The sequence below is a fragment of the Lissotriton helveticus genome, chromosome 7 (assembly GCF_964261635.1).
Source record: "Lissotriton helveticus chromosome 7, aLisHel1.1, whole genome shotgun sequence".
Lineage (NCBI taxonomy): Eukaryota > Metazoa > Chordata > Amphibia > Caudata > Salamandridae > Lissotriton > Lissotriton helveticus.
In genome coordinates, this window is record NC_136068.1 from 1,042,762,073 (window position 1) to 1,042,781,571 (window position 19,499).

General features: G+C 41.7%; 1 protein-coding gene across 3 annotated transcripts in view; it reads right to left on the bottom strand.

The window, feature by feature from the left end:
* The window catches only part of TMC6 (transmembrane channel like 6), a 229,636-nt gene that overhangs the window by 87,295 nt on the left and 122,842 nt on the right, over positions 1 to 19,499 (bottom strand). For all 3 annotated transcript variants that reach the window (XM_078653859.1, XM_078653858.1, XM_078653860.1), the window contains exons 5-8: positions 2,765 to 2,881; positions 1,859 to 2,017; positions 1,394 to 1,499; positions 76 to 151 (exon numbers count right to left, since the gene is read on the bottom strand). In XM_078653859.1, the coding sequence (XP_078509985.1) occupies positions 76 to 151; positions 1,394 to 1,499; positions 1,859 to 2,017; positions 2,765 to 2,881 (458 nt within the window). The remainder of the gene's footprint in view (positions 1 to 75; positions 152 to 1,393; positions 1,500 to 1,858; positions 2,018 to 2,764; positions 2,882 to 19,499) is intronic.

Below are 19,499 nucleotides of genomic sequence, written 5' to 3' on the forward strand. Positions count from 1 at the left end.
CTTCTCGTGCCTAAAGCTCCAGGTTGTGTTGTTTGCAGAAATAAGGTTTCGCCAGGGTGGAGGTTCGCTTCTTACCATGATGATGTCATACTTGACCCGCCTGCAGCATGCCGCGCGGCCCCTCTTCTTAGAACCACCAATCTCCACTTGCCTGAAAGGATAGAAACTGGAATAAGCTGAGTGCATCCATCAATCAACGGCCCGTGGGGAAAAAGGTGACTGGCAGCAACAGACTGGACACTACCTGAATATGGCAATTGTTGGATGGAGTTGGGTGTATTAAATTGTTGGGGCCTCTCCTGTCTAGTTTACACCTGCCACCTGCTGGTTCTGGGCCATTTCTTTCTAGGTGAGAATTTCTGATTAGGGCATCTCTAAAGGAAAAATGTTTCCAAAGATGTGTTGCGCAGGACACCTTCATACTAAAGTCCCACCCCGGCTCCTATTTCCCATTTTTAAAGTTAGTGTCTCCACTCAGGAACCTCTGCACATGACATGTTCAGTGAGCAAGGCCACCACGTGGACAACATCCCCATGCGACATAGATGAGGGGTTACTGGGCTTTCAATCTAACAGGGGAAAGAAACACCCCTGGGAATCAAAGGGGTAGAGAGCTATACCCTTAGATAGTCCTAGGGAGAGGGCCTCTCTCAGGAGCACAAGTGTAAGGATTCATATGGAAGGTAAACTTCAGGGTTGCATCATTTCTGGCTCCAAGGTTTACAGGTGCAGGCTCGAGGTGGAAGCCCTGTAAGAAATCACAGGTACCAGGAAGCTGAACGGCACAGGTTGAGTTGCAGGGGTGATGGCTATCAGGGACCCTAAACTCACAGTCCCAGGTACCAGGTCACAGGTGTGAAATCAGAGGCAGGAGGGAGTATCAAAGTTCTACAAGAGAGCACAGGACACCACATATGAACGTTGGAAGTGGTATTTCATCTAGGCGCGTGCAAACATCTTCCTGTGATAGGATAGCTAATGCTAATCCATTTTATACCGGTATGAATGTTGTTTAAGAATTATGCACTTTCCTTAAACCGTTGCATATATGGCAAGCCTACCTTGTTACCTTGTTAATTCATTCTCTAGCTTCATTATATATTATATATATATATATATATTATTTTTTTAACCAAGTGCAATTTTAAATGGACAGAATCTTGGATCCTCGCTCTAGACTACTACACTGGTACAGTAAAGCAGGGGTCTCGTGGGCAGACCCTTATAAAAGCTGACTCTTGAAGAAATTGCCTTGCAAAGGAACCAGCTTTGACATGTTATCCTTGGTGTCTGGTTAACAAGACAGTAGAAGCTCTCCCTTCACTGTGAAGCTCTTGGAAAGGCGTTAGCATAGCATTACTGCAGAGCACATCACACTGAGGTTTGTACCTACCTTAGCTCCCGCTTCACTGCCAGGCTCAGTGGCATACTCTGAAGCATGCGGTCCCTCTGTCCTGCCGATAGGCTCTGCAGCTCCATCACCAGAAGGTTGCGCTTCTCTGGGGTGGGAGGAAAGAATGTTTACATGGTGGCCTGCGATTAGATTTGCTCCCAAATTAACTTCTCCTGCTATTAGTATGCATACACTCAGTGGTCCTGCCCCTTTCCTTGGAAACCAGATTCACTATATAGTCTATAAGTAAAGAATGCACTCTTGTATCCAATTCTCATTCTAAAGTATGGATGCCACACTCCCCACGTCATGCACACTCATTTATACCCGAATTATTATATAAATACACATTAGGCAACTAACTACAGCAAATACATCACAACTAACACACTCCACTAAAAACCAACAGACCAGTACACCTGTGTAAGCATGTGAGGCCATGTCATGAAGATGGAGCCCACTCACCGGCCTCCTCCTCCAGGTCAATGTCGGTCTCCAAGTTGTAGTGGCGAATGCTGGGTCGAGCTGAGCGCCCCAGGTCATGTATCGATGGACGGCTCTTTCTGCGGCGCAGCTGCATTGTACGGTTGTAGTATTCAGAGATGACGGCACCACGGCTGCGGCCTGTAAAAACCGATATAGGACATCACAACAACAACAAAAAAACTGCCCACCCCCCTCCATCTAGTTATGTTAATAATCCTAGCACCATCACTAAAGACCCCCATAATCAATGAAATCCATGGAGCCCAACAACTTTGTCAATAATCCAGATTGTTCCACAATCTCTGCAGCACCCTCTTGAGCCCCACACATTACTGCAACTACTTTTGTGCTACTTACTGCTCCACACAGCCCACAAAGCCTTCTCATTTTAAGGCTCACCAATACTTTCACCATCAACCCCAGACTCTGATAATCCCAATGTCATTGTTCCAATATCCCATATCAGACCATGGACCATCCCTATTCCACCTGCATTATTTACAAAAATCCGAGGCCACCCTAAACTTTCTGACATTGTCCAGTTGGTCTACCTACCTGTTCTCCACCCCAACACCTGTGATATGAATTATTTTCTCTCTTCCATTTTACCAAAACTTCACTGACAGGTAGACATACTTTAGCCAAGCCTTCAAGGGTTCTCACTTTCTCAAAGTATTGTGAAGCTGGAGCTCTAGCTTCACCCTCATACCAACAGTGTTGCTGAGACCTACTCACTCATCACCAGTGTGGCATGGCTTCTCTCAATCATGAAAGGTTCAACTGAGCCCTCAAACTCCAGTATTGTAAGTAGGCCCCTCTCTTTCATCAGAAGTTACACAGGGATGCTGGCTGTCTGTCATTAACCTGTAGTACAACTTGACTCACCAATAGTGCGGCTGGGCATACAGGCAAGGATTCGCAGAGTGGCAGATGAATACTCGCTATTCGGAACGTGCAGTTCACCCAATCCGCTGACATCCTGGAGATCTTGCTCCGTGTCTTCTGTATGTGAAATGAATCGTGTAGTTCAGTCACAATCCCCAAGTCAGAGACAAATCGGACTAATAAACACTTTTCTGTAATTTGAATCTATGTTCTGAACCTACAACCCATCATATAATATTCTGAATGAGGACAATCCTAATTAAAGTCATCTTGGTCCAAATCTCATATCTGCATCATGAATATATGTCTATTTATTTTGTGCTAAGTACCCAAATGTAGTCTTTCATTTATTATCTATTCACACTACTCCGACCCATTTTTCCAAAACTACAAAAATATATGTTTATTTGTATAACTTAAAAAGTCTGAACCTTTACATTGTCATGGGAGTTCACTTTCAGGTAATGCAATTCCTCGTTCAAATAAAATGTACTCTAAACTACTTACAATGACTTCTCATACATTCCTACTTGTTCACTGTTTTCTTTCCTACCCACACATCTATATATATATATATATATATATATATATATATATATATATATATATATATATATTCACTGAAAAAACCATAGGTTTCAGGCCTTATATAGTTAGGAGTTAGCATTTAAAAAACCTTTAAAATTCACTCAAAAATCTATAAGTTTTAGGGGCGTTATAGTTAGCTGGACATTTCACTCATACAAAACCATTGAAATTGCTCCTATATAGTTAGTTGTACTAACTATATTTCGCGCACCCGCAATCCACTGCTGATGATGTCACATATTACATCATTCATGACATGGTCAGTGACATCACTGATGACATCTCAAATGACATCACTGATGACATCATCCAGTGAATGTGGTTTGCTTCGTTATTTAAATATGCATTATATATATAGCAATTTGCATTGAAGAATGAGTGGATATATAAAAATAAATATTTGGATGGAGGATTTAGGAGCAGTGTAATTGACTGTTTACTTGACCAATTTATAGTGTCTCACTAAATATAGTGGATAGTGACTAAACTGTTTGAATATCTGTATTACTTTGTCAGTTGTTGTGTAAACTGGTTCTCCAGTTGATTACTAGCTATGTGAAAGTCTATATTAGTTATTGATTAGTTAACTGAGTATTTGTATGGGAGAGTGAATGTGTGTGTGGTTCGGTGGGGGGTGTGTGACTGCCCAAAGATGTGTGAATAGTTGATTCACTAGATATATGAAGTTAAAACTACATGTTCTAACAGTTGTTTGGGTGAGTGAATATCTTTATGGGTGTGGTGATGAGCAAATATATTTCTCAATGGTACATGTCCAACAAACTAGAAAAATAAAAGGCAGTGTATGTGTCAGTTGTTGTATATAAATAAGTATACATAAGACTCAATGATTGTGTGAGTGACTGTATGGATAACTTTATACTTGTAATAATGATTTTATAATTCACTAAGTATGACTTACTATCTAAATGAATAGATGAAGTGGTGTTTGTATAAGTGTGTAGCTAAGTAAATATGTAAGTATGATCCATTGTTTGCATAAGTGAGTAGGATGACTTCCTATGTGAATAGGATGTGTGCTGGTGTGTAATGTCGATTTAGGTGTATAAGTATTGTTGATAGTGTTCTATTGTTCATTGACAGCATGTATGAGTGAATCTACAAGTAAATGGTTAGATGTGTGTATACATCTATGAATCACTGAGTGGGTTTTTAGATACTTGCATTGCTGTAACAATGGATTCAAATATGATACTCTGTATTTTACAAAGAGTGATGAAAGATTTTACTAGTGTATGAAAAGGTGTATGTGATTGTCACGTGGATGATGTCATCAGTGATGTAATCAGAGATGTCATTTGAAATGTCATCAGTGATGTCACTGACCATGTCATGAATGATGTAATATGTGACATCATCAGCAGTGGATTGCGGGTGCGCGAAATATAGTTAGTACAACTAACTATATAGGAGCAATTTCAATGGTTTTGTATGAGTGAAATGTCCAGCTAACTATAACACCCCTAAAACTTATAGATTTTTGAGTGAATTTTAAAGGTTTTTTAAATGCTAATTCCTAACTATATAAGGCCTGAAACCTATGTTTTTTTCAGTGAATTTCAAAGGTTTTTTTAATGCTAATTCCTAACTATATAAGGCCTGAAACCTATGTTTTTTTTCAGTGAATTTCAAAGGTTTTTTTAATGCTAATTCCTAACTATATAAGACCTGAAAGCCCACCAGCAATCTCCAGTATGCGCCAGGGGACTGCATTGCAGAGAGGCGTAATGAAGCCACGCCCCTTTTTACACCTCTCTGCAACGCAGCCCCCGTGCATGTTTGAAGAGGGGGAACTAATTCCCCTTGCATACTGGGGGCCCCTGGGGGCCAACTAGCCCACCTGGAACCTCCAGTATGCGCCAGGGGGCTGCATTGCATAGGTGTAATGAGGCTATGCCCCTTGTTACACCTCTCTGCAACGCAGCCCCCTGGCGCGTTTGCAGAGGGGGAACTAATTCCCCTTGCATACTGGGGGTCCCTGGGGGCCAACTAGCCCACCAGGAGCCTCCAGTCTGCGCCAGGGGGCTGCATTGCAGAGAGGTGTAATGAGGCCACACCCTTTTTTACACCTCTCTGCAACGCAGCCCCCGTGCATGTTTGAAGTGGGGGAACTAATTCCCCTTGCATACTGGGGGTCCCTGGGGGCCAACTAGCCCACCTGGAACCTCCAGTATGCGCCAGGGGGCTACTTTGCACAGAGGTGTAATGAGGCTATGCCCCTTTTTACACCTCTCTGCAACGCAGGCCACTGGCGCGTTTGTAGAGGGAGGACTAATTACCCTTGCATACTGAGGGTCCCTGGGTCATATCTGCCCAAACGCCGATATTCCGAACGATTGAAAATGACTTTTCTTGAGAAACATTTGGATTTGGATTATCATGTCCTATACTTTGGAATTTTTGAAAGACTGACTTTGAGGATGCTATAAATTACTCAAGTCTGCTCGAATTGTGTGGGTAAAATTGATACCTAGTCACTTTGAATAAAAATTTACTTACGTCTCGTCTAACATTTGGAAGAATTATCTAGTTATATGACAACAGGATACCGACATAACTTGAAGGAAATAAGAACGCCCTGAAGAAGTTCTGTTGTACAGAACGAAATGCGTCGGCTGGCTGTGGTACATAAACTTATGGAAAATAAAAGCATTTGAATATACACCAAGATTCAGCGCTTCAGTAAGGACTCTAAGTGATATGATTTGATTGGACTGATTGTGCAAGTGGTGCTGTGCCAAACTTTGGAATATTCTCCACTACTCTCTACTACTTACTCTCTACTACTCCACTACTCTCTACTACTCACTCTCTACTACTCATTCTCTACTACTTACTCCCTACTACTCACTATCTACTGCTCTCTACTACTCACTCTCTATTACTCTCTACTCTCTACTACTCACTCTCTACTACTCACTCTCTACTACTCACTCTCTACTACTCACTCTCTACTACTCACTCTCTACTACTCACTCTCTACTACTCACTCTCTACTACTCTCTACTACTCACTCTCTACTACTCTCTACTACTCACTCTCTACTACTCACTCTCTACTACTCACTCTCTACTACTCACTCTCTACTACTCACTCTCTACTACTCACTCTCTACTACTCACTCTCTACTACTCACTCTTTACTACTCACTTTCTACTACTCTCTACTACTCACTCTCTACTACACACTCTCTACTACTCACTCTACTACTCACTCTCTACTACTCATTATCTACTACTCTCTACTACTCACTCTTTACTACTCTCTACTACTCACTCTACTACTTACTCTCTACTACTCACTCTCTACTCACTCTCTACTACTCACTCTACTATTCACTCTACTACTCTCTACTACTCACTCTGCTCTCTCTACTGCTCTCTACTACTCACTCTCTACTCTCTATTACTCACTCTCTACCTCTACCTCTACCTCTACACCTCTACCTACACGCACACATATACACATATATATATATATATGTATATATATATATATATATATGCATATATATGCATATACATTTATATATATGTATGTGTATATATATATATATATATATACATACATATATAAACATATATAATCTGCATATCTATATAAATACAAATATAAATGCATGCATACATATACATATATGCATACATATGCATGTTATTTACATGAAAGTTTTAAAAACACTAATAAAAGCAAAGCTAAAAAGCCACCTCAATACAAACAGAATGGCTTTAACTTAAACGAGGGCGAGATCTATTGCATTTTCAATGCTTGTTTACTTTGGCTCCATCAAGAAGGCATTCAGATGTGTCACACATTTGCCATAAATTCTGAATGTTAGCACTCTAGTTGCTCATTAGGTCACTGTAGTAAAGGCATGGTCCCTAGCCTCAGGCATGGTCCCTGCCAGCTGGAAGCGGGCTGTGGTTTCGCCCATTTTAAAGAAACCCTCTTTGGACCCGGAAAAGCCGGAAAGTTATCGGCCCATTTCCCTGCTCCCTTGGCCGACCAAAGTGTTGGAGGCCCATGTGAATAAGACTCTTTCCGACCACCTCTCCCGTCTGAACATCTTAGATCCCACCCAGAACGGTTTCCGTGCTGGACATAGCACAGAGACCGCCCTTCTCACCATGGCTGAACATCTTCGCACAGTGATGGATGGAGGACAGACGGCAGCGCTGGTACTACTCGATCTGAGCGCCGCCTTCGATACTGTCTCCCATCCTATCCTGTTGCAGCGCCTGGTGGAGATAGGAGTGTGTGGGTCTGCCCTCCAGTGGTTTCGGTCTTTCCTCGAGGACCGTTTCTTCAGCGTTGCAGTGCCACCGTTCCAGTCCAAATTCCATCCACTGAAGCAGAGAGTACCGCAGGGATCCTCGCTGAGCCCCACGTTGTTCAACCTTTACGTGAGACCGCTGGCTGAGGTTGTCAGGCAATGGGGTATGACCATGGTGTCATATGCCGATGACACTCAGCTAGCGGTTACGATCAGCGGGGATGTAGACCTGGATGCTCCCAAGTTTCAGAGTGGTCTTAGGGCGGTGGCAAGCTGGATGGAGACCAACTGCCTCCAGCTCAACGCGAAGAAAACCGAGGTTATGATCGTCGGCAGACGGGCGGACCTCTGGGGAGATAGGTGGTGGCCTCCGGAGCTTGGGCCGGCTCCCCTTCCGGTGACGGAACTAAAGAACCTGGGAGTGTGGACGGATCCCACTCTCAGTTTTGAGGGGCACACTAAGAAAACAGCGGCGTGCTGTTTTGGAATCCTCCGATCCTTGCGCCCAATTCTCAAGTTCTTTGATTCACGCACCCGACAGTTAGTTATACAGGCGACTGTCATATCACGCTTGGACTATGCCAGTTCGCTTCTGGCGGGTGCTAACCAGGCTGAACTTACCCGACTTCAGCGGGTGCAGAATGCCGCTGCAAGGGCTATCGTGGGTCTTCCCCGCTCCTGCCCTGTCTCTAGTACCTTGAAAGCTCTACACTGGCTGCCAGTTAGAGCCAGAATCCAATTTAAGGTACTCTGTTTAGCTTTTAAAATCTTAAAAGGTACGGCTCCTCAAACTCTACTGGACCTCCTGACCTGGTACGTCCCCACTCGGCACCTGAGATCTATGGGTCAAGCTCTCACCATTATCCCTAGATACAAGTTGTGCCGCGTTGGAGGCCGGTCTTTCCGGGTTAAAGCGGCCGAACTGTGGAATTCCCTTCCGGTGGGGATTCGGCTGTCGGAGGATCTTTTGTCCTTTCGTAGGGCGATTAAAACTTTCCTTTTTTAAATAAAAACCTGTCTGGATTGCTTCAGCTGTTGTGTTTCTGTGGTTGTTGCGTGGTACCTTACCGTGCGCCGGGACGCCCCTTAGCTGGGGCAGCTGTGCGCAGTACAAATCCACGTAACATAACATAACATAACATAAAGCTACTGCTCACCAGGGAAGTCTGCTGCTGGTATTCAAAGTGCATGTTTCAGTCTGCATGTCAAATTTTTTTTAATGAAATAGAAGAGGATTTGAGAAGTCACTCAAAATGTGCCCTAATTTTTCTTTCTGAAGCACTAATCATACTTTCTATGGCAAAATGAAACCCCTCATTTTGTTCCTTTTTAAATTAAATGTTTTCAGACTTACCACTTCATTCCAATCAAGATGGCTTCTGGTGTGCCATACTTTTGTCATAAGTAAGACTGTTAGCGCTCTAGTTGTTCTTTAGAACACTCTGGGACATTCTGTCATTGGGCTATACTTGGGCTACATCTGGGTGATATTTGGGCTACATCTGGGCTCTTTTGTCTCAGGTGGCCATCTTGGGAGACTGCATGTCAGAATTTTTTAATGAAATAGAAGAGGATTTGAGAAGTCACTCAAAATGTGCCCTAATTTTTCTTTCTGCAGCACTAATCATACTTTCTGTGGCAAAATATACCCCCTCGTTTTGTTCCTTTTTAAATTAAATGTTTTAAGAGTTACCACTTTATTCCAATCAAGATGGCTTCAGGTGTGCCATACCTTCGTAATAAGTAGGACTTTTAGCGCTCTAGTTGTTCTTTAGAACACTCTAGGAGGCTGCTGCAGTTATGAGTAACTACATATGTTTTAAACTAGTATATGTGAGTATTGGTGTATATAAGTGAGTATATATGAGAGTGAGAGATTGGAAGAGTTCCTGTATAAATAAGTATGTGTTTCTATAAATGATTGTTTAAGAGAGTAAGTATGTGTACGTTTCTGTAGAAGTAAGTGTAGTGGTGTGAGTATAACAGTATATTCAAGTAAATTTGATTCTTTATTAGCATGAGTGTCTATGAGTGTGAGTAACTATGAATGAGTGGTGGTGTGTAACAGGATGTATAGGTGTATGAGTACATATGATGAGTGAGCACATGTATGAGTGACTATATAGGACTGTTGAATGAGTAGATGTGTATGTAGATCTTGAGATTACTGAATAGGTTGTTATAACTGGTATTGGTATGTCCATTTTTTTGAAAATGTTAGTTTCTATTTTTGAATGTGTGTATCAAAGGTTATATTAGGGTGAGAGGAGGTCTGCCCTTCTATCACAAGGATGATGTCATCAGTGATGTCATGAGTGATGTCACTGACCATGTCATGAGTGATGTAATATGTGAAGTCATCAGCAGTGCATTGTGGGCGCACGAGTTATAGTTAGGTGAACTAACTATAACGGGGGGATTTCTATGGTTTTATACGAGTGAAATGTCCATCTAACTATAACGCCCCTGAAACCTATGTTTTTTTCAGTGAATTTCTAAGGTTTTTTTAATGCTAATTCCTAACTATAACATGCCTTAAATCTATGTTTTTTTCAGTGAATTTCAAAGGTTTTTTAAATGCTAATTTCTAACTTTAACGTAACTGAAACCTATGGTTTTTAAGTGAATTTCAAAGCTTTTTTAAATGCTAGTTTCTATCCATGCCTACAGAGGTAGGACATGTGAAGAAAGAGGAAAAACACTTAGAAAGACTAAAAAGAAATGCAGAAACAAGCAACAGAAGTCCTCAAAGACGAAGAAAAGTGCAGGAAGAAGGAAGACGTGCAGAAAGAACAAACAGAGGAGCAGAAAGAGGCTTTGTTGCAAAATCATGCAGTACCCTCAACTTTTTCAGATGGGTGCTGGTGGTAACTGACTGACTACCCAGTCCTGGAGCAAGTGCTATGCTAAAAGACACTTAGAATACAGTTAAAACACCTACATACACTAGGGAACACTATGCGTTGGGGTACCCCTTTTATTAGCACAACCTCCTCTGTAAGCCCCTAGTATATAATAGGTTAGGGGGATTAAAACTACCTCTTAACACGAGCCACAGGGCGCGTTAGCACACTGGTGAAGGGAGGGGGGGGCTAGGCTGATGTGTGCAAACGTGCCCTGTGGCCGTTTTAATTTGGGGGATAAAGTCCCCTTGAATCCTGAGTGTCCCTTGGGTACAACCAGCCCACCAGGTACCTCCAGTTAGCACCACAGAACTGCGTTGCAGAGAGGTGTAAAAATGGTCTCTCTGCAATGCAGCACAGTGGCGCTTATTGGAAGCACCTGGTGGACTAGTTGACCCTCATGGGCCCTCAAGATTGAAGGGGAATTACTTCCACAACTTAAAATGCGCCATAGGGCGTGTTTGCACACATCACCTTAGGCCCGTCCCCTCCCTTCCCCACTGTGTAAGTACGCCCTGTGGCCGTTTTAAGTTGGGAGATTAGGTCCCCTTGAATCCTAAGGGTCCCTAGGGTCCAACTAGCCCACTAGGTACCTCCAGTAAGTGCCACAGAGCTGCGTTGCAGAGTGTTGTAAAAAAGGGCGTGGCCTCTGAACACCTGTCCGCAACGCAGCTCCCTGGCACATACTGGACATACCTGTTGGTCTAGTTGGCCCTCAGGGACCCTCAGTATTGAAAGAGAATTAATTTCCCAACTTACAACTCACCACAGGGCGCGTTTGCACAATGGTGAAGGAAGAGGGCGTGGCCTGAGGTGACAAGTGTGCAAACACGCACTGTGGCACATTTCAAATTGTGGAATTAATTCCTCTTCAATCCGAAGGCTCCCTGGGGGCAAACTAGCCCATCGTTCGGATCCGGATCTTGACGTTTAAAAAAACAAAAATAATTCCTGGGGGTCATGTAGGACCACCTGAACAGGCCTAACGGGTCAGGGTGTTTCTACCCTGCTGCCTTTTTGCATTTTGCGGTTTTTTTCTTTTGTTTTCTTGTTCCTCGGTTCATGGCTGCCAACACTTCCTGGTTTGGAGTGTTGACAGCCAATTAGCATACAGCTCGTGCTCGGCACGGTGTGCGGATCCTCCACGCACATAGATATATATGTGATTTTACTTTTGATTTTCTCAGGAACTACTGAACGGATTTACACCATTTAACCAAAAGGCACGACTCTGAACCAAGGGCTACCTTTTTGCCAAATATGGTGTAATTCTGTTCAGCAGTTCGGGCTGTAGCGGCGACTAAAGGTTCCTATGGAAAATTGCATGGGGAAAGCACGTTTTGGAACCCCCCTTTTTTCTCGGCTACCGCTTGCCAAATTACCCCAAGACTTTCAGGATAGGAGCGGAGCTGGCCAAAAGTTTTGAAAATTTTGCGAAGATTCATCTATCAGCTCCAAAGTTATTGGGAATAGAATGTTGCCGATTTCCCATGGAAAATAGGTCCTAACTATAACTACCTACTAGCCACCGGCAGTTGGTAATTAATATATATATATATATATATATATATATATATATATATATATATATATATATATATATATATATATATATATATATATATATATATATATATATATATATATATATATATATATATATATATATATATATATATATATATATATATATATATATATATATATATATATATATATATATATATATAATTTTTTTTCCAGTCCTGGCGGCATAGAACAGTCAGGCACAGACTCCGTGAAATACTGGCACAAAGTTTTTTAATGATCCAACAAAGGCTAGACGCGTTTCGGCGGCGTACCGCCTTGGTCACTACGTCTAGGGCACACTAGTTTACAGAATAAATACACTTCTCTCATGTCAGCATTGCTATGGATACCACACGAACACCACCTTAGACATAGTGGTTTCCTAATGTATTACGTGCATGACAGTGCAAAAGCAAAAAAGAATCGTACAATATATGCCAGCATTTGCAGTATAAATACACTAAATAACAAAAACAATGTAAATGTAAACGTATTTAAGGCATAATGTTTACACAAATAAAATAGACTTTAAACAGTGTGACTGATAGGGTGATCGTATCTGCTCATGTGTGACATCACGAAGTTCTGAAGTGTGGAGATGGAAAAAACATTTACGCGCCTGTAAGTCTCCCCTCTGCATATGTGTTATAAACTAAATGAAAAGTGCGAGTAAGGCAGGGGGCTTGTTCCACAGATTGCCGTATGTAAAGACAGTTGCACAGGATTGTTTAATTTTAGGCTGGTGTAGATGCCGGAGGTATGCGTATATTGAATGGAATACCCTTCTATAAGGTGGACCTCTCATGACAGACCTTAGCACCCAGCCCTTACTTACAGTGTCGACAGGTATACACCTGCGGTATTCCATTCAATATACGCATACCTCCGGCATCTACACCAGCTTAACATTAAACAATCCTGTGCAACTGTCTTTACATACGGCAATCTGTGGAACACGGAGCCCACCTCCCCCATTCAATTTTGTCTAGCCTAATTTTGGGGGAAAATATTTGTCCTTCTTAATGTTTTAACCTGTGCATGTGACTTCCTTGAAGGTTGGTCGAATCAGATAAAAACCTGGTCTTTACATTTTGGAAGAAGGTGTTGCCTACATTGCCTTTCACACCTTCAACTAGGCAGCTGATTGTTTAAAGGCGTGGGCAAGACTAGTGAAAACAATTTCAGACACTTGCAAACCAATCTTTAGCACCTTCGCATCAAGGTGGGAAAGTATTTGATAGCACCAGCGTGCAGGCCTTAAACTTTCCATTTAACAGTGACTGCAAGGCAAACCGTATTTACAACGCTGTTTCCACAACGCATTGGTTAACAACGCTATTGTTACCACGCGTGCCATTAAATCGCAAGGTGTAACAATGACTTACTGTAGGGGGTGTGTAATACCAGGGAATGTGTTGGATTTTAAATCACCTTCCCTGCTATTGGACAAACTGGAGTAGGAATAGTAATTTATACTATTCCCAAGTCCAGCGCGCCCCCTACAGCAAGTCGTTGTTACGACTTGTGATGTAATGGCACGCGTGGTAACAACGTGGTCGTTGTAACAACCACGTTGTAAATCCATGCATTGTGAATGTATGCGTAGTAACGTCATACATCCTGACTACAAAGCTTGAGGATGTTTCAAGGTGTAACAAGAGGTTTTTCAGAGCTAATGAGGCATACATTTCAAGAATAATTGAAAGAAAGCTAAATAATGTTTCACTCTGTGACCTAACAAGTTCTCTCAATTTTATAAATTCAACAGAAAGTAACTTTCTGTGGGCTATTCTATTGCATCACGAAAGTCATCTCCTTTTTCACTGTATCTGCTCGAGGACTGGTTGCCCTTTTTAAAAAGATCCCAATCGCACAATATGTTTCTCTTTTCCAGGCGTTGAACACTAAGTTCAGGTGCGCCTTTGAGTGCTTGTATACTTCTACAATCAAGGTAAAGAGGATGCTTACATATTGTTGCTGCACAGAAGGACATATTCCCCAGGGCACGCCAAGGTCCCGTTATGCAGTTTTCTTATTTTTTTTTAAGTTAATATAGCGCAAACGTGGCCCAAGGGCACTAGAGAGCGTTAAATTAACACCATGCGTTTTTACATGAGAACTGTTTTGCAGGAAGAAATGCTTCAAGTGTGTAATCGAGGTATTGGAACATATATTTTGTTCAAACGCCAACATGGTTAAAAAGAAGGTGTGCGAAAAAACTAAAACGTTATGAGAGATAGGCAAGGGTTTTACTTGAATATCCTGCTTTAATCACAGGAAAAGGGAAAAAACAAAAGATGAACTATTAAAATTAACCTTTGCAAATCCACCCTTTCATAACCAGCCGGACAGGAGAGAGACAAGACTTAAAAGGATACAAACTATTTGAAAAAGACTGCACACTTTCATCCTCAGATATAGCCAATGGAAATAGCCAATAGCCCTAGCTTGTTGTAGATGTAATGTTACTTGTTGTATTATATATATGGATGCAATAACAGGAGCACCAAAATACCAGTGGCAGGTCACTATGCAAAAGATCTTATTTTTTGCTTTCGTGTTTTTAGACCACACCTTTAATTGCATTGGTCGCGCCCCGTTCAGAGACGCACCAGTTTTTTCATCCTACTTAAAGCCCCACCTCAAGGTCCCTTACGTAGCTGTAGTGCAGAATATGTACAAGACATGTATCTAACGAGGTAGCACTTACTAATTAACCAGATGAAAATACCACAGTTGGGTAGACTTTCTCAGCAAAACTGGGGACTCCTCTTAGAAAAAAGAGGTTCCATTCACGCCCGTGTGCGCATTTCACAGAAACTGAACCTCATATGGGAAGCACTTACAAATATAAACATAGCAGGTGCCCGAGTGGAAGTCCAACTACAGCAAAGTACAAACCATGTCATGAGTGATGTAATGTGTGAGGCAATAAGCAATGCATTCCGGGGCATAAGTTATAGTTAGCTCAGGTATCTATTACTACTGGATTTCACAGATTTTGTACGAGTGAAATCTCAGCCTAACTATAACATCCCTGTAACCTTGGTCTTTTTCAGTGAATTTGTAAGGTTTTTCTGTGTGTATTTCCTAACTATAATGGCCCTGTAAGCTTTGTGTTTTTCAGTGAATAAATAACATCATTTATATGGTAGTTATGGTTAGGACCAGATAATCATAAGAAAAGCATTTTTTGGTTTGACAAATCTACACAAAACCTTACAAAAACAAGTCAAAAATGGCTCATCCACCTTGGATCCTTCTTTAAACGTTTCGGGTTGATCTGCCAAGTGGGGGCTGAGAACAAGGATGGGGGGTCCCAAAACTAGCTTTTCAAATTAGGTTTGCCATTGCAAATTAGACACAGCTACAGAAAAAACAGCTGAATGGCATGACGCCAAATTTGGCAGAAAACAAGATCGTGGTCCAGAATGCGTGCTTGTTGTGATTTGGTGTAATTCTATTCCGTAACTTTCGAGAAATTAGGGTTAACATTTTTTTGACCTTTCACGGCGAGGATCATCTGCAAACCTGACAGATCTTTAGATAAGCGAAGTCTCCTGGCCTGAAAAAAAGGTATAAAAACATTGGCCAAGGAAGCCCTACCTTGAAAGTCAGGTGTACATAGTGAAGTTATAGTGACCCTTTTTATCTCATTATGTACATAATGGAAATATATGAATCTTATTTGCACAAAGGAAGGACCTAATTGGTTTGGATTACAGCAACCTGAATACAGATTTTAATCAAACAAGGTTTTAAAAAACAAGATACTGAAAATAAAATAAAAAGTACTGACAAAGGTATATGACTCAAAGCCAAAGTATTTTATGCTATGTAAATGTTAACTTATTCAGCGCCTGTACACTAAAGTCTCTTGGTACTATATTGACCTAACCGTAGTGGCACTTGCAAAGCTAATTTAAGATTGAAAAAAGATTTTGAATAAATAGGTATGGGTAGAGAATTATTCTTCCTAGTGATTGCAGTTGAGAAGGAACGGGTGCCGAAGGTGACGGCTCTAGTTCTACGGATCGTGAGAAGATACTTGTCATTCGATCTTCAATTGGAGAGGATGGAATCCCAACCGAATGTACATGAAATAAAATATGGGAAGTATCGAAAAACCACTCTGTGGACTATGAACTTAAAAACAATTTTGTAATGGATTAGAAGCATGTGTAATTTTTTTACGAGTCGCATAGCCATAATTGACGCATGATCGAACATATGCATTGATCATAGGAACATGAAATCTATTATGTATGACCAGCAGAGTATTTCATGTAGTTTTCAAATGGAAAAAGCAGATGCTAGAGATCTTGAAAGCATGAAGGCAAAGGTAAGTTGGCATCAAGAGAGGTTCCCAAATAATAGACTGTTGTGCAGACGGAAGGCAGGGACCCATTAATGAATGTCAGGTCAGAGAATCCAGGGTTCCAGAGTCCTTGAGAATAATCGGAAGTTCAATCTTCGCTGGATTTAATTTCAAGTAGTTCAGTGACATCCATTACCCTACCAGAAGTAGACTCTGTGCTATGAAAGAAATTTTAGATTTGTCCTTCACAAACCCAAAGATCAATTGCTTGTCTTCTGCATACATATAACATTTTGCGCCCACTTTAAACCAAAATTGTGCCAAAGGGTGTATGTAGATATTGAATAAAAGTGGAGAAAATATCTAGTCATGAAGGACACCTCAAATGAGAGCTTTGGGTCCACACATGTACAGAAGAATTGCCAAGATGTGATGATTATATATATTTATTTATGATTTTTCTTTACCTGAGGCTAAAGAGGCACGTCAAGCTGGCTCTAGGTCAGACCCAACATGTACTCCATGCATACATCGTTATGCAGAAAGCTCCTATTAGCACCTACATGCCGCATTTGTTTATACTGACACTGGAGTTCATTCCTTGGCCTCCTTCACAGACTAATTTAATACCCGTTTGATGTGTCTTTGAACATTATATTTCTAGGTCCACTTTTTAATAGGAAATAGTACCCTAAATTGCACTAGCACCTTTTCAAATGTGGGCCTAACATTTGCTGCTATGGGATCTTGGGTACCACATATTACACATTCCAGGACAAAACTCACAAAGGCGATTGGTACTCTATTTAGTTGACCTCAGCCTAGGGGATGGGGCGTATTACCACCCCAATGTAAATCTATAAAACACAATGCATATCTACTGCAAAGTATGGGGCTGGTGTTTGGGGTATCCATGAATGCAATACTGGCCAGACCGAAGAGAACAGGTTTCGCAGAAGGGTTTTAATGGCACCTATTTCATCCTCTCATTTAATCTGTCATAGCAAACTGGGTATTCCGTATATAGAAGACTTTATTAGAGCCCAACCTTTATAGTTGGATGTTTAGAAAAATAAGGAGGCGAGTCTCACCAGAGATATTAAGGACTGCCTCAGTTGTGACAAACACTCTGAGTTCCCCTGGCCAGCCAGTGTGGAATCTAGATTGTGATCCGTTAATCTGCAGCAGGTTTTTACGGACCCTGAGAGGCATCTTAACTTTAATAAAAACAATTACAAAAGGTCCTGTATGACCTAACTAACACTGAAAGAATGCTCATTGAGAGGTGGAAGAGGAGTGTGGGCATTTATATGAACTCCGTACCCCCAGGCCAGATATATGATCAGACCAATGGGGTGTTGGGAACGGAATCTACAGGACGGTTACATTGAAATATATGTTATGTATTCCTTTGGAATTAATATCGATTTTGACTCCTTGCCATGCCACTGTGATGGGAAGTCTGGTAAAACAATGTTGCATTTAATATTTTTCTGTGGTTATTATGCTATGTATTCAAAGCATTTTCTGTTTCCCCTTATGAAAAAAGTCATATTAGTAATCTCAAAGAAGCCCTAAATGTACTCTTTGAACATGTGGATGATGAAGTGATCATTCATCTAGGTGCATTTCTGATAGCAGCAGTATGAGCCGATGGTTCTATGATAATTATATATTTTTATTTAATTCATGGGGTCGCTTGCAGGAGCCGGTGGGGCTGCTGGGGCACTGGGGTTCCCCAGTAGCCCATAAGGAAAATTAAATCTCCTGCCCTAATGTAACTTTAACTCAGCCCTCGCCATGCACTGCTAATTACCTGCCATATTACATCACTCATGACATGTGCGATTACATCATTGATAACATCACTGCAACATCTGAAATTAAATCACTGATGACAACACTGTGCAAGGCAGGGGCACAAGTTATACTTTCTTTAGAACACGAGTTATGGTTACTTGAGATAACTAGAACTGGTGAATTTCAGTGGTTTTGTTATTAAAACTGTATATTTTAACTGACATTTTCTAAGAAAATTTAAATTTCATTGCAATGTTAGAAATGGGGGTCTCCAGTTAGCAATGGTGTGCCCCTTTGTCCAAATAGGGACTCTTGCTTCTAGTCAGGGTAAGAGCGATACACTCCTAAAATAACCAATGCTCACCCCTTTGGTAGCTTGGTACAAGCAGACAGGCTTATCTCATAGGCAGTGTTTAAAGCATTTGTAAACACATACAGTAACACAGTGAAAACACTGAAAAGGGACTCCACACCAGTTTAGAAAAATCTGTAATCGTTATCAAAAACAAGACCAAACGCCAAAAATCCACAATACAGTATTAGAACCAAGACTTTCAAATGGTAGAAATAGTTCAGTTCAACGCAAGTTGTAAATGCAACACTTTTCCAACAAAGTGCCTCAGATGTGTCACGCAAAACAAACAAAAGTGTTGCAGGGAAGGTGATGCATCAGTTCTTTGCTTCGGGGGAGGTGATGCACCGGTTCCTTACTGCAGCACAGGGGAGGTGATGAGTCGGTTCCTTACTGGAGAGGAGGGGATGCGTCGGTTTCTTAATGCGACAAGATGACGCCTCGACGATCCGGTGCTATGTCACAAAATGGCTGCTTGATGCGATGCGGCGGTCTGGTACGATACGTGTAAGTTTGCAGCCGCACAGCAGGTGCTGTGACGGACTTCTTGGCCATGCTTCGGGACCTGTTGTGGACGCGGCGCACTTCTTCCTGTTGCTCAGGAGGCGTCGGAACCAAGTGCGGATGCAGTCATGCTTCTTCCCCGTGACTCGGTGGTGCGCCGTAAATCGGTGCGGATGCGACACGCTTCTTCTCGTTGCGCGATCCTCCAGCTCCCAGTAAAAACAGTCTCTAGAGGTCCTAAACAGCAGCAGGCACCTCTTTGCAGGATTGAATTCCCAGCAAGGAAATCCAGGGGAGCTGGTGGTGAAGGCTTTGTGTCCCTGAGACTTCAGAACAGGAGGCAAGCTTAGTTTCAAGCCCTTGGAGATCTTTACTTCAAGCAGGTGACAAAGCAAACAGCAAAGTCT